The 16203-nt window shown below is 37.4% G+C and overlaps 1 protein-coding gene across 5 annotated transcripts in view; it reads left to right on the top strand.

The window, feature by feature from the left end:
- CNTLN (centlein) overlaps positions 1-16203 on the top strand; it is a 217891-nt gene that overhangs the window by 199516 nt on the left and 2172 nt on the right. For 3 of the 5 annotated variants that reach the window (XM_075410639.1, XM_075410643.1, XM_075410641.1), the window contains 2 exons: positions 8148-8333; positions 9673-9750. In XM_075410639.1, coding sequence (XP_075266754.1) covers positions 8148-8333; positions 9673-9750 — 264 coding nt within the window. Of the gene's footprint in view, positions 1-8147; positions 8334-9672; positions 9751-16203 lie in introns of those variants that run through there. The other 2 variants (XM_075410640.1, XM_075410642.1) reach the window with 2 other exon arrangements.

The following is a 16203-nucleotide window of genomic DNA, read 5'->3' on the forward strand; positions in this document are numbered from 1 at the left end:
CAGGATTAGAAAAGAAAAAGAGAAAAAGCTTACTAGTGATACAAAAAACTCTTAAGTATATATTCGTAAGTATATATTTAAGTATATATTCTTCTCTACGAATATCTAAAATGCATTATAATTGGCCAGAACAAGTCCATTGCTGCATCTTTCTTTAAATATGGTTTGTTTTGAAAAGAATCTGAAATTTAAAACTGGCCATGTCTTAAGTCACTTTTCTGTTAATTTGTAAATAGATTCAACTATCTTTTAGGACATAGCACAGTGTACTCAATTTCCTTTTCTTACAAATGTCAAATGTAGATTGAAATATTTTTAATATTCTTGCCTATTATTGTCTGCACCTGGAGTGGGTTAGGAAAATGCAGTCAAAAGAACATTCTCAATTTTGTACTTGAAAGTAAATGCTTATAGAGAAATCATTTGTTTTCAATGGTTTTGAATCAAGAGGGAATGGACTTGGTAGAGGATGGAGGATGAGATTGGTAGCAAAGGTGTTTTGGAGAAATGTGGAGGAATACAGTATTTAGACAGTTGTCAGCCAGGTGAGGCTTTCTCCCCTCTGTTCACCTAATAGCAAGCAAGAATAACACAATCTGAGCCAGCACAGTTGTACAAATTCAAATCTTACCTGTGGTAGGCATCAGATTATCAAATTTTATGCATCACAGTTTCTCATTTCTGTCATTGTACCTTAATATTCTTCTTCCTTACTGCATTTTAACTGGTTTTGGGGTCTGCAGTTCTAAACGCCAGGAAGATGTGTTTTGTGTTCAAATACTGAGATCCTGAGGCCCCTTTTATACTGTGTGACTCAAGGGTTTTGTCAGGAAAGCTATGGTGGGTTTAGCTTTGGTAGTTGAAAGACAATACTGTGCAAATCTGTCCACACTTTTCCATATGTTCTTACTATAATTGGGTTTGGGATGTTCCTCAGCTCACCTTTTCTAGTTTACAGTCTGTCATCCGTAGCTCAGAGCCATGAATAAGGCAGGGTTGGGCTAGGATGTTGGACTGCGAACTGGAGTTAGCTTTTGCCACAACGGTAGAAGAGACGGGTAATACTTTAGATGACTTCAAGTAATTTTTCAGATCTTGTCTGTTAGACCCTTAGTTGTGCTCGTTTGTGTTCAGATTTGCTTGTGTTAATGAATGTGGAAAATCAGATTGTAGATGCAACTGCAGTATCACATTGTTTTGTACATACATACTGCAATTTCACAGTCTTTATGTAAAATGGAATTCTTACAGGTCATCAGGTGAGGAGTTTCTTCCAGGCAATGTGTGCTTTCATCTTGCACTGATCTCTGTGAAGTTGTGAGCACTATTCTCAGTGCCAAGCAACATAAGATTGTTTATTTTTAATCTTACATATCAGATACCTGGCTTTACTGAATACATTACTTCCTTTAAGGTCTTTATTGAATTAGCGTTTGAAACTTTGCAGGTCCACTAGCTTTTACATAATATTGTCACTCTGATATTCCCTTGAGTGTATCTCTGTTTTGTTTGGGTTTTAATGCATTCTACAGCTTGTTTGTTTACTTTATTCTTAATGGAAAAGGTAATAAAAGCCTATCCTAATTCCTGCAAATATGTACAAATAAATCCAAGCACAGAGCCATATAGCTTGAACATACATGTTCATAAATTTTAAAACTAAAGCAGAAACTGTAACTGAAGCCAGATAAATAAAACTTAACACACCATGTTATAAATGTGACCTGTGTGACATTGTTAAAATAATGTTACTACTGCTTTAATATTTGGCAATAGCGTTCTCGGTTGGTACTGAATACTGAAGTTGGTGGAAGAAGATAAGACTGGTCTGTATCTCCTCTACCTCTTTACACTCTACTTTCAGGGCATCTGCTAGAGTCTCTGATGTCACATGTGATCTCTGGGGATCATAAGAATTAAGTTCTGCTTCTGAGGCTGACTCTTTCCCATGTGTCAGAATGCTACATGTTAGAGCCCTCAGCCAGACAAATCTATTTCAGTAGTCTGTCTTGTCTTTATTTCTTGTCTATACTCTTGTCCCTTTTTTGATCGAAATAAAGTGATGCCTAGAAGGTTTATTTGTTCAAATGAAGCAGCTGGTTGCGATAACTGAAATAAGCTATATAAAAAATTAAATTACTATAGAAGAGTTTTCTTTGACATACAGCAGTCGTGCTGTGAGAGGAATTTAAACATTATTACTGGAAGTATTTTGAAAGTCATTTTTAGAGATGCAAAAAGGACCAAATAACTGTACTTTAACTGGAGAAACTTGAATGCTTGTTTCAGCTGCTGAAACAGCGCATGACATCATCTCTTTGTGTCACTTTGTCCATTCATTCTATTTTGTCTTGTTGATCGTGAGCTATTTGGGGTGGTAATGCTCTCAGCCTTTTACAGCTCTAGGATCTGCCCTAACCTTAGGCCAGCAATAATTGTTCTACCACAAACATAGAGAAATTCTTTAAACTCAGCATTCTGTTCTGTGAGATTTAGCTCTTGTTTTCCACAGACAGCTGCACCGTGTTCACAATACTTCTGTTTCTTTAGGAAAGTAACCTTGCTTCGGAAAATACTTTCCATTTTCATTTTTGGCGTAATGCTCTGGGACACATCCTTATACCATCCCAATCTACAAAACAAGTGAGTTTCTAAGAACACATTACTTGTACCTGAAGACACTTTCATTCTGAACCACACACAAAATACTATGTATAGAATTGTTCTGTATATTATATTGTTCTTATTGTTCTATACATTTCTGGTTGGTTGACCCAGCCAGCAGCTGAACACCACATAGTTGCTTGCTCACTGGCTGGGGAGATAATAGGAGGAGCAAAAGCAGGCAAGCTCATGTGTTGAGGGAAGGACAGCTGAAGAAGTGAAGGAAAGAGGGTAAAAAAGCCCCCCAAGGGGTGCAGACCAATGCCCAGCCAGTCTCTGAGCGGTGGCTAGCTGCCAGACCAATCCCCCATCCCCCTCAGTTGTTATTGTTGAGCAGGACGTTACACTATATGAAACGTCCCTTTGGTCAATTCAGGTCATCTGTCCCAGCTGTGTCCTCTCCCTGCTTCTCGTGCACCCCAGCCAGGAGGACACTTACAGTCCTATACTCTGAGGGGGCCAGATGGGAAACAGAGACGGCCTTGATGTTGTGCAAGCACTGCTCAGCAATAGTTGGTGTGTTGTCAACACTGTTGTAGTTAACAAATCCAACACACTGCACCATAGGAGGTGCTAGGAGATAATTAGAGATAATTAACTCCGTCCCAGCCAGATCCAGCACAATGTTATTACTATTGTGCAAAGCACAGTTAAGTTTAATATTTTCCCTAACTGATGTGAGCCATGGCTTCTGCCATGACATCTGCACCAGTGCAAGACTGAAATCTAGATATGCATAGCTACAGTGCTAGCATCAGACTTTGGTCTGTCTCAGGGCCATTAAGTTTTATTATACTACAAAAACAACAATAGAGTGTGTAAATTAACATGGTAATTACGAGAATAATTTTTGGCATTGACTTGTTCATATGGCATTACTTGGGGCCATTGATCAATTTGTGTCAATTCCAGGATCAACTAGTGTCAGAGCTTTTTGGGATGTAAAGACCTTATTAATAGTGTGTTGTCAGATTCTGTGTATTGCCACAGCTTCTTGGAGTGTTTAATTAAATATGACCTTCTAAATGAAAAAAGACTTTTGTCTTTATATATTTCAAAACTGGCAAAAGATACAGTGCTAAAAAGTGTTTGCGTGCTGAGACCAAAATTTAAAACTGTCATCTTAAGAATGAATATTTTGGGTTGTGAAAATAAAGTAAAAAGGCTTATAAGGGGAGTATTTTAGAACTGTATGCAACACAGTAGATGTAATTTATACTATATAACCATATAGTGTTGGTAGATAATGCAACAATTGCTACTGATTAAAAAGAGCTGGGTACTTTAAGCTCATATTGTTAGAATTTTAAGCTTTTTTTCCTGGTTGGACCAGTATCAGTTGCACTGGTCCGACAAGATGTGTAGTAGGTTTGTTTTCAGGAAGTAATCAGGGATTTCTATTCTACTTGGCAGCTAGGTGTGTCCCACAGGAATAACTCTCATGGTAACATCTAAGTTGGGAAGATGGCTTTACTAACAAAATATCCCTTAGATTTGACACCGAAAAAAAAACAAAGAGAAAAGATAAAATCCTAGTATTAGTAATACTAATAAATGCATTGTTATCATACATCAGTATATTACTGAAGTCATATTCTGCATTGATTTCATTGCAGGCAGTTTGTATCACCTATGTGTGCTTGTAAGTTTAAAACAAGCTATGCTGAAACACACAGTGGGAAACATTTTAGTTTAAACACTTACAGTCCTATACTTAGCTCCAGAATGCGTTGGATCAATTTCTTAATCAAAGAACAATGTTATACTGGCTTCAGTACACTCATCAACAAAACCTGTGTAGGTTAACTCTTAAGTTTTCATCATTTTCAGTTTGGAAAGGGTTGTTCGTAACTCACTTAAAGACCTGTGTGGCTTTGACACTGAACACTTCTGTAGTAAAGCATGAACTGACATAGAAATGAAATCACTAATAATAAGATACATGAATATATTTGTACATGATGGGTGAGTAGATATCAACAGAAAAAGCAACTTAAAATCATAGGGAGGCTATAATTTTTGAAGGCACTTATCCAGTGAAAAATGTGTTTCAAACCATTATTATTACAACTTAGTAATGTGAAGAAGGGAGGTTCAAAAATAGCTGGCCTCTGAGAGTCTGATTTGAAAGTCCATAAAGTAGCCTTATTTTTCACATATGGTGAAAGGCCGTGCTGTAGTGTATTAGAGCTGCTCAGGGGAAAGAATTGATGTGCAAGTCCTCTGTGCATTATCTACTGTGATTATATATAACTTGTATGCTTGCATATCAAAACCTATTATTTGTAAGTTTCTGTTTCCTTGATTTTTGTTTAAAGTTCCCTTTTTTTTTTTTTTAAATTGCTGTTTTCAGTTCTTCAGAGTCTTTCTGGTACGTTCCTTTCTGGAACTCTGAATTAAGAGACAGCCATAGTGGCACTGCAGTTTCTGGTCCCCACTGTTGCTGTTGGTATCAGCTTGTTCATTCATCATGAACCACTTTTGGAGTTTGGATATGCCAATAAAATTTGTCTCATAATATCATAAAACTGTTGTCTGGCAATGGTTGTATGTTGTCTGAGATGTTGAAGTGAATGTTTAACTTTGTTTATTATCATGCTTTTTGTTTGACTGTGCTCAGCTGTACTACTATTTGTAGTCTTTCCATGTGGCTTTCCAGTTAATTTCCTTGATATTTTACTCCTTTAATTTATATTTCCTTTTTGCACCAGTATGCCAATGTGCATCTTCTAGCCCGGTCACCTATGTCTGAGATAGATGTCTGTACTTTTAAAATTTGGAAAGCTAATTCAATTTGATTGAAAACGTGCAGTTGAGCTTATTTTTCCATTGTCAATTTCATCTCCTACATGTTGCTGGAGCCAATTTACTGTTGGACCATTTCAAATGCTACAAAAACATGTTGTGATTTATCTGTAGTTTTTATTTATAGTGTATGCTTTTCTACTTGGGGCTCTCTCCTCTCTTAGTCTGTTTCCTTCTATGAGCTTGGTTCAAGTTGCCCTAGTTCGCTGTGTATAACATTTCAAGTTTCTTCATTCCTCTCAGCTCTGTCTATGTACAAGATATTTTGTTGGAAATACTGTGGATGGAGGGACCCACACTTGAATCAGAACACAGGACAAATTTTCATTGTACCTCCTCTCCCCAAGTTTGTGGTAGGGTAATTTTGGTTCTAATCAAATTTTAATGAAATACAGAAAAATGTTAAGTTGGAAAGTGGTAGAAAAATAAACAAATCTTGGAATCGGATGAATCTGTCGTGCTTTGTTTGAAATATATCAGAAAATGCTCTCTAATGACTGTATTTTGAATACACTAGAGGCCGCAGAGTACTTTACCCCAAATGCCAATAAACAGCCTTCATAATTCTGCAGTCAGTTTCTATGAGATGAAGGCATTCTGCAGAAAAAAAATTTTCAGGCATTTATCAAGTGCTGGTGAGAGATGGTTTAATAAGATGAGCCCCATGTACGATGATCAACAGAAAACCTTATTCTCTCATTTTAAATTCAGCCAGGGTGTCTGTGTTGACAATCAGGGTCCTGCTTGAGTCATGGAAGTTGAATACACTAGGAGGATCATCTGACAATGAGTTACTGCTTGTCTCTCACCCAACAGTGTTTAAATGAAATTGTCTTGCTCTGCTTTTCACAAAATGCTTCTGTCATACTTGCATAAATATCGAAACAAAATAACTTCAGTTATACAACCGATAATTTACACAAATGCTTAGTGTTATTTCACTGAAGCAGAGAACTTTAGGAATAGGGGCGATAGGAATTCTAACCATCAGCTTTTTGTTGTGCAGTTTGGCTCATGCTTAGCTGTGGAAGGTGTTATTCAGCCTCAGTACTCATGTGGTGTTGAGGTACAAAAACCAAAGTCAGGTTTGGGTTCCATTCAGCTTTCATGCAGGTCAACAAAGTCTTTTCAGCAGCGTGTTTCATACTGTTTCTTTTATTCCAGTTTTAAATAAACAAAGGAGGGTGGTCTCACCCCTGCTGGGTTTCTTCTTTCCCGTTAACCACAAATGAAATTTTTTGTCTAGTCATCTCTCTATTTTTTACTTTTCCTCGGTTTTTACATCAGCTTCACTAAATCCCAATAATCCATTTTTTCCGCTCCAGATAATGGTTCCCCTTTCCTACAATTTAAACCTTTCAAATAGTTTTCTTTGAATAGTTTTCTTCTGTTTTTCTGGCATTTTTTTAAGCTCTGAGCATCTTTCTGGCATAGTAAGTGTGTACCACATTTCAGAAATTATCATAGAAAAATTGTCCTTTATTATTACTGTCTTTATTAGTCACTAGTAATAGTAGTAATGATAATAAAGGCAGTTGAATTATTCAGCATTAGCAGCATCAGACTTCCTATCAAGCTCTGTTTCTTACTTAAAACTAACTAGAAGTCCTCAACAGTAGAAATGAGATCTAAAATCGAGGCTTCTCTTGGCACCTGTGCTTCAGATCTTGTCAAAGCCAGGGTTGAAGAACAAGTGCAGTGGTTCTGGTCTGGCATCTGATCTTAACTCCCGCCACCTGAGCTGGTACTGGTTTAACTTCTTCCCTCTGAGGGTGACGGAGCACTGGAACAGGCTGCCCAGAGAAGTTGTGGAGTCTCCTTCTCTGGACATACTCAAAACCCGCCTGGACAACGTCCTGTGCAGCCTGCTCTAGGTGACCCTGCTTCGACAGGAGGTTTGGACCAGATGATCCACAGAGGTCCCTTCCAACCCCTAACATTCTGTGATTCTGTGAAAACACCTACTGTCTGCTGAGAGCACCCTTGCAAAGAGACTGCCTGGCCTGGCAGGGTCCACTGTACGGCCCAGCTGCGCAGAGAGTACAACTCTCCTTGTGCAAGCCTTGGACAGTAATTTGGTGGACTTGTGTGCTCCAGGGGTATGCTGCTTTTCAGCAATGGAAAGCCACTACTGTGATGGTTTAAACTGTAGAAATTATATTGGGATGAATTGGTAGCCAGGATGGTTTTGAATTACGTGTCTTGGTGGAAAACAAAATTTCAGGTGTTGAATAAAGGGGTGTACTGGTGTTTCTTCATGCAGTGAGGTATGAATAAGCTTTAAAAAGATGTCTGTCTGACCGCTGTAAAGCCTGATGCTTCTTTTGTTATTGCAAGAACATTTCTGGTAGACTGGGTCAGGAAAGCATTTTTAATTGATTCTGCGGAAGCTGCTTTGTCTTACTGCTGATGGCATTATGAGTATAGTTATTTTTCTAAAGACATTAAAAAAAATTGTGCCTATATTTAAGAACATTTTCTGTTTTCAAGTATTAATTTGTATTTTGTGTTCTAAATACCATGTTATTTAATATTACAGCACGTATCCTATTGAACCAGTAACACAGAATGAAGATAACTCTCATCTAAAGGAGCTTAGTCTAAATGATACTATTTTTACTGTAGTGTTTGCACTTAACGAAAAATTGCAACAGAATATTTTTTGCTTGCATCTTCAGGCTCTAACCAGAGAGTTACAGCACAGCGTACAACAGCTGAGAACAAAAATCAAACAGGCAAAAAAAATGGAAGAATTGAGAGCGTGCAAAAAGAGCCTTTCCCGAGAGTCTGTTCAGTTGGCTGCATCTATCCTTAATGTTTCAACAACTGATCTTGAGGAGATATTAGAAGTAGAAGATGATGAGGTAAGTTATTTTAAGGAGTCTTCAGTGAAAATGGGCTAGATCAGAAGATGCTGTATGTTTCCATTCTTAAGGAAAAGGATTTCCAGGTAAAGACTGGAATTTCATTGTGCAGCATCCAGCACAAAAAGAACAGAACAGCTGGATTTAAATAAAAAGTTCAGGTTAGAGACTTACAAGGTTGCAAGACTTTGGTCATGTATAAATAGAATATATTGTTTGAGCATATAGATGTAGAGACATTATTTGAAAATCCTTAGTAGTTTCCTTTTTCCAGATGTGGCAGGTTTATACATTTTAAATAGACTTCTGCATTAATGGAAACAAAATTAGAATGTGTCTTACTGTGCCAGATTGATGCCATTGATCCTTCCTTTCTTGAATTCTCATACCTCTTAAAGGTATTTCTAGTAGGTGAATGGTTTCTGGACGAATTCATTGCCTTTTTTTGTTGATTCTACCATGCATTTTATGATGAAATATTTGATAGTGTTTCATTGAATCACCCTCTATTAAATAGATACAGTAATAGGATATCTTATCCAGATTTATTTAGGCCTGATCAAATAATACAGGAAAAAGCCTTAACACTTACTTCAAGGACAGTCAGTGTCTGGGTGTTGACCATTGTTGGGCTGTAACAGTACTGTGGTGATGACTTGGGTTTAGCCTTATTGGAGCTTTCTATTACAGAAGCCACAAAAGAGAGTTTTCACATTGGTTAAATAAAGGTGCATTGTATGTGCATGCACTGATATGGATTACATTCATGAATACGAATCAAATGGAATGATACCTGCCCTGTGTACTAACATTTATATACCCCTGTGAAGTGGTTCACTTTAACAGAATTGTTCCATGCCTACCTCATTTTCAAAGTAATTTCTGCATCCTTTATCTTTTGTTGTAATCACTGTTGTGAATGTATGTGTAGAACACAGGAACATACTCAACTATAAATGGAAAATTAAATACAGGTGATGAATTTATACTACACAAATTTTAGATACTTATTCCATTTATCTGTGTGTAGACTCAGGAACCTTTGCACTGAACTCGTAAAATTTACACATAGATCACTTGTACACCTGTATATTCATGTGAAAGGAACATGCCATGCATGTTTCTAGTGACACGCACATGCAAGGATAGGTTCATAGATTTAGCAGAGCCCTCATACTTGTTGGATATACTTCAGATGACCAGTTCTGCAAGCATAGGTCCCACTTCCACATGCTGTTTATTTAATGTATATCCAGCTACACATTTCCTTTATTGTTCATTATGTTCTTCTCAGATGGTGTCAAAATATTGTGTCTATGTTAAGTTTTTCTATTTTTAGGAAACAGCAAAGACAAAAATGGAATTTCACAAAGATAAAGAATGGCTGGAGTATATACAGAAACTTCTTGAAGCACAGGTGCTAAATTTATATCTTCCCTTAATGAGTTATAACTTTCTATTCTGAGTAGCTAAGTGGTTTTAGGTTGTAATTAATCCATTGCATCTGTAACTATGTTGCCATTGATGGTCCCAAACTATACTGTGATAAGGCAATGTAAAATCCTTGGTTTGTAGCATTTTCTTTTTATTTCTCTTAAAATAAGAGTCACTGGATAAAACTGAAGAGATGTTAACCAAGCATTTGTGATAGCTAACTTAACAGCTGAAACCAGTGAAACAATTCAGGAGAAAGCCAGCACAGATCTTGGCAAATGTGTTAATTGAATTATTGAGACAGTGTGTAATGCTTGCTAGAGTGAAAAAGATCCATTCTCTCATACCTCTTAGGAAAAAGAGATTTTTTATTATGTGCCTTTAAAGTTAGTAGTTGATATGGACACCTGAGGAGTTCATGGGTTTCAGTGACCTTTTACTGTGGACCTGTTTCCAGTCAATTCATGTTTTCCTCATAGCCAGACAGCTGTTTATTATCGTGTCTTCCCGCATTCTCTACAATATTTTCTACTGAGACCTCGAGCAGCTTGTTAGTGGGAAGTAAATATTGATTTGGCATCCTGTCAATGCAGAAAGAATGAAAAAATTTCCACCAGAGGCCCCTCAAACATTTTCCTATCGACATTTTCTGGGCAGAGAGGAAAGCTGCATAGAGGATGACAAGGCTGAGACTAGCAGAAATCCCTGAGGGGTCCATTGAGACTGCCGCTGTGACCTGTGTGATACTTTTTCTTCTCTTTCAAGTCTTTTTTTTAATACACACAGAGTCTGCTGGGATGCTCCCCTCTTGTAAGTGATCAAGGGCAGTTTATTGGCAGGTGAGAGACCTGCTTTTCTAGCCAGAGTCAGCTTTTGTTTGGACATCACTGACAACATACACTGGCTCTTGAAACTTTTCCATCGTATTTTACTTGTCTCCTTTCTTCAGATGATGGGTAGCTGATGTCTGAAAAGAAATAAAATTTGATTTATAAATCCAGTGTTCCTAATACATATTCACTAGCATGGGTCCATTAGCAATGTAGTTCGTTTTGGTTAAGAATGGGAATGAGTGAAAATATTTTGAAAGCCATTTCAAAAGAACAATCACATTCAGATTTATATCTTTTATCACTAATAGCTTTGGTGTCTAGATTGTGTCCTATGACCAGTTTTTTAAGAAATGAGAGTTTTTCTCTCCTTCATTATAAAAACTTGGTACCGTTAAGACTGGTTAATTGCTGCAATGGAGGAGGTGGAAATACCAGTTTGCTTTTACCATCTTTGTCAGAAATCCCGGCATTTTAATTTAACCTCGTAGTGTTACATGGAACTTGGCAGTAAAAGCATGAATATTTCTATTCACTAAATTGCTTTCCTTTTTAAGATTATTTAAAAAATCTATAAATGTCAAGATTCTGTCTATATTATGGACTCCAAAACAGGAATGAGATTCATGGGCTATGACGAAGAATTCTTACTCTATATTTTGTTACCATTCTTTGGCAGAATGTTAAAAAATCCTAAACAGAATTTTATCACTTCCCTTTGTCTGATACAGACAGACAGCGAAAAACAGGGCATGGAGAGTGATAAGGTTATTGACTATGTAACCAACTATGTTAGGATTGCAAATGTTAGTCAAGGATAGAGGAGCTTATTGCTCTTAGCCGTATCAGTTTGTGTGCAAGTTAATAGTGGTTTTCAGTGATTTTTGCTCCATCTTGTGGGGTTCCTCAGGAGGAGCACTGAGGGTAAAAGCACTTGAGCACTTGAGGTTGGCAAGCCGACGATCTTTAGCATCTCAAAGGGATTAGTGCTTTTTGGGACCAGCCAGCCCTACTTTTCGTTTCTGTCCGTGCTGAGTCACATAGATGGAAATTGCTTGGTCTCTATTTGGGAGCAGCTCACCAAAAAGCTCTATGCCCTTTAAAATGCTTAACTCACAGAGTTTGGTTGTTCATTCCTTTAGTAGGCTTTGGTAACGTTTCTGATCAGGAAACTAAAGCTCATAGTGAAATGAAAGCTTGATGTCAGGACTTTGCTCATAACAGACTGCTCACTTAGTGATACAAGTTGGCAAACTCGGTACCCGTTTGCATCTTGAATAAAGATGCAGGCTTGCCCTTTTCTGTTATTCTGAAAAAAGGTTCAGTTCAAAATTGCATCAGATCACTTAATATTGCAGTTTGATATAGTGTCTTTTTGTGCCATTGAGCCAGGACTTTGGAACATAATTGCCCGGCAGTATTGATTTAATTGCCTAGGTTTCTTTGTGGACTCCTAATTATTGACTGGAGGTAAATTTAATGGAGAAACGGTTATGAACACTGGGAAGCTGCTGCTGTTGCTGTTATACATAATGAACTGCATGATATCCCTTTAGATCATTCTTCAAGCTAATTTTATTCCTCTATGACAGTACGATAACATTTAAAATATCATAGACATTTTATTTTTATTACTGACATACGCCATTTACTGCTGCATTAGAATTTGGGGGGGGGGACTGAGGGAAGCACTAGTTGCTTTTTACTGTCATTGTATAGATTCCCCTAAAGTGTAATGATAAAGGATAGCACACCTCTGTTTTACACTTCATCTGTACCTTTATTTTCCGTACTCTTATGACTTGAAAAAGTCTAATTTCTGTCAGCTTTACAAGAATGTTAATATTTAAGTGATAAATATTTTTGCATTCCTGAGGCTCACAAACCCCAGTCAGAGTTTGTGTCTGTCTTTTGTTAGCTTCTATAGGAACACGTGTGAAGTAACTACACCACTGCTGAGAAGCCTACAATTTGATAGAGACATCTCTGCATCAGAATGTTATTATGTAAATAAGGATCTTATTATCGAACAGTACAACCATGTTCTGAATTCTACAGAGCTGGTAGAAATCACTTATTGTCTAAACCTACATCATGAATGGCCAACAAGTATTTTTTCAGTTGCCTTTTTGCATTTGTACACTAACACCCAATGACTAGATTGTTTTCACTAAAGTATAAAAATGAAACATCTTAATAACTGACATTAGCATAAAAGAGAAGGGGTTCTCTTGCCTATGAAGAACCTGTATGTCAAGAGGCTTCACAGGTTCACATGCAGATACCTGCTGCCTGCACAGGGGTATCTGAGTCATGTATAGAGACATCAGACTGATTATGCCTTAGTGACTGGCGATGGGAGAGAGAAGCTTGGACAGGTATCCCATTATCCCATTGTAGGCCATTAAGTTTTTAGTGGTTCATGGTATTTTGGAGAGGAGGGAACAAGTGTGGTTATCTCAGTATGCATGTGTGTTTACAGCTTGCATGGCAAGTGACAAGGCTTTTACCTACTTTATTGCTTACCTCTGGGCATGTGTGTCTTATGTAAAAAAAAAAACAAACCTGCAACCTTCTTTAGCTTTTCCTCATCATAAGAAACTTACGTAGCTAAATCAAGAGGATGACTTCTTTTCACATAGCTTAGATAAGATTTCTTGTACCACCCAAGGCTTTTATTCATCGTGACTGATTGTAAGGAAGATTATCTCATAACAATCCACTAATTTGTATGCGTGTACAGCATGTTAACCCAATCCAGATTCTGCCTGAAGTCTCCAAGAACTATTTTTTAATAAAATACGAATTATCTGCCTAACTCTTCCAAGCATTGAACCAAATGACAGCATTGATTTAGCATGTCCCTCATCATATACGCAGCAGCACTTGCCTTCCCTCTCTCCTCATGTACTCCTTGGGATACCACATCTCACATAAACAAAACTGCCTAATAAAATGTTTCCTCTCATGGCCTCATTATGAATCTACAAATCATTTTCCAATGGTGAAAACTTCCAGAAAAAATCCCTCCCCTCTGTTCTGTGGGCTCTCTGTAGGTATGTGTATAATCCTTCTCTAAAACAGGGTTTGGAACAGTATATCCACTCTTCATCGGTAGGGAATTTCCCCAACTCCTTTTTAGTATTTGCACACTGGCTTCTAAATATAGATTTCCTCTGGTGTCATCTGGGAATGTGCACAAACCGCTACGGTTGTTTCCTTTCAAATTTCTTGAGTTGGAACTTCCCTGCTTTGCTTTCTTTAGTCTCTCTCCAGCCTGTGTCTGTCTTCTCCTTTTCTTGGAACAGGTCTATGCTCGTTGCCTGTCCTCTGCTCACATGCACACACGTGTATTTACCCATGCACAAACACACATGGGCACTGCTCACCACTGCTAGCATCACTAGGTGTTTCAAGTACCTGCACCTTAAAAAGCAGCACCAGCACAGTCTGAAACATATCCTGGGTACCATTAACACTGGTATCAGACCGTCAGAAAGTAACCATGATTTTCTTGTCACTTCAAGAATAAGAGCTCAGTCCTCTGCGTTGACAAGCCATTATGGTATAAATGTATGTTTTATCTCATGCACAGAAACAAAAGCACATTACATCGCTTGTCCTGGTCTGAAAACAAGGAGAGATTTGCTTGATTACTTAGGATAAGAATACAGACAGGCACACATATATATTTGTGTAATCATGTATATACAGCCATCACAAAGCAGAATGGACAAAGAACAGTAGTGAAGTGAAGCATTTCTCTAATGTTTTTGTAAACTTTGACTTTATAGTGAGATTCAGAGATTCTGGTCATTATAATCTGAGTTTCTTTAGTTTTATTTCAGGTTATTCTTTGTGCTTCACTTAATTCAATCTGAGGCAGCTCTGCAGTGTGTTTGGATAGTTTTCTTGGGCAAATGTATTATACCAATGATCCTTATGGGGAGATTTAAAACAGGCCTAACGACTAATTCATGTATTACAGAAATTAAGTACCGTTATTTTTATGGTAACACATTTTAGATTTTGTGAAGCAGAGGCCAAGGGACATTGTACTCGGTGAATGGATATGCTATATCTCCTAGAATAAAAACATTGCCTTGCATTCATTATGAGTCTTTTCACTGGCAGGTCAGTGTATATTTATGCACTGTGCTGAGTGAGACTCAGTCGTGTTGTGTAAAGTCTATAAATGTTACTAATTCATTTTTTACTGAAGCGATCTTGGAAAGAAGTCTACTCAAAGTCAGAATAAATAGATGAGAGAAACAGAAATAACTGTCAGCATTCCTGAGTCTCTAGGATCATATTACTTTACAGTTATCCATACACCAAGATACCTGTCCGATAAGTAAGAAACATGCCGTTTCATTCAAATGGCTTTCTAGTATCAAGGAAGAAATCTATAGTTCTGGTAAAGATAAATAAATAAATAAAAATCTTGAAATCCACATATTGTTTATGCTCTCAAATTTTCTGAATTTATACAAATTGGTTAAATACTACTTCTCTTAAAGCCTACCGTAATATACTGCTTTAGGATCACTCTCATTGTTAATGCTTAGTGTTTAGATAAATTCGTTGTGGCACAGATAACTGGAAAATATTTGAAGGAAGTATCATTCTGTATTAAAGTATATAATTATCAGTGGTATAAACAAGCTTTCACTCCTGAAGTGTGCACTTAGCACTCACTGAACTCCCAAAGCCTTCCCCAAGCATATGGCAGGTTTGGAAGCAGGGATGAATACTTTGGAGTAGAGACATCTTCAACAGTTGTAAAGTTCTGGGGAGAAATGTAAAGGGAAGCTTCCCAGGATAGTTACAGAGCCGTCATTAAAAGTGAATCTGACAGGTTTCTATTAAAGATGAAGACTGTAGAGATCATCCAGTTCTGGGTGTCTGTATGGAAAGAAAACCAGACAAAAATCTACAGCACTTTCTCTGAAATCAACAAATGTTGAAAGAACGACATAACGTTCAACTTTCAAATGCTCTTCATTTAAATGAATGATTTAAATGGAAAGAGTTCTTGAAAGATCGCTTTGCTATGACATGGAAGCCACAGAGAGTAGGGAGCCAGAGACATCAATAAGAAACCATTCATCTCAGGCACAACATTAAGGAGGTGAAATGTATCAAAAATGAATGTAGTCAAGCTAGGCAAGAAGAATTAGAGACTTCGACATTTGATACAGTGTTCTCATAAAAAACATATTTAGACAAGGAGGGAGAGCAATTAGAGTGAACAGGATGCTGGGGTTGGTGTTTTTTAAAGCACAGTAGCAAGTAAGTGTCACAGAATTTCAGATAAGATTATATCTTGTATACTCTGAATAGATTTGTGCTCAGTGAATTGGATCCCTCTATTCCCCAAAAAGTCATCACAATAGCATACAGGAAAAAGCTGACAGGTGTAGATGACTATGAGAAAATTCTTACCATAGACAGAAGTTATTTATGACAGATGGAGACATGTCTGGCCAGCAGGTACCAGCCCTTCAAAACCCCCTTTCCTGTAGAAAAGGCAAATAATGCGTATTATCATCCTTTTTCTGTAACTGCAAAGTGACCATTGAGCAATATGTAGGATTGCCATTACA

The sequence above is a fragment of the Opisthocomus hoazin genome, chromosome Z, assembly GCF_030867145.1.
Source record: "Opisthocomus hoazin isolate bOpiHoa1 chromosome Z, bOpiHoa1.hap1, whole genome shotgun sequence".
NCBI classification, from domain to species: Eukaryota; Metazoa; Chordata; class Aves; order Opisthocomiformes; family Opisthocomidae; genus Opisthocomus; species Opisthocomus hoazin.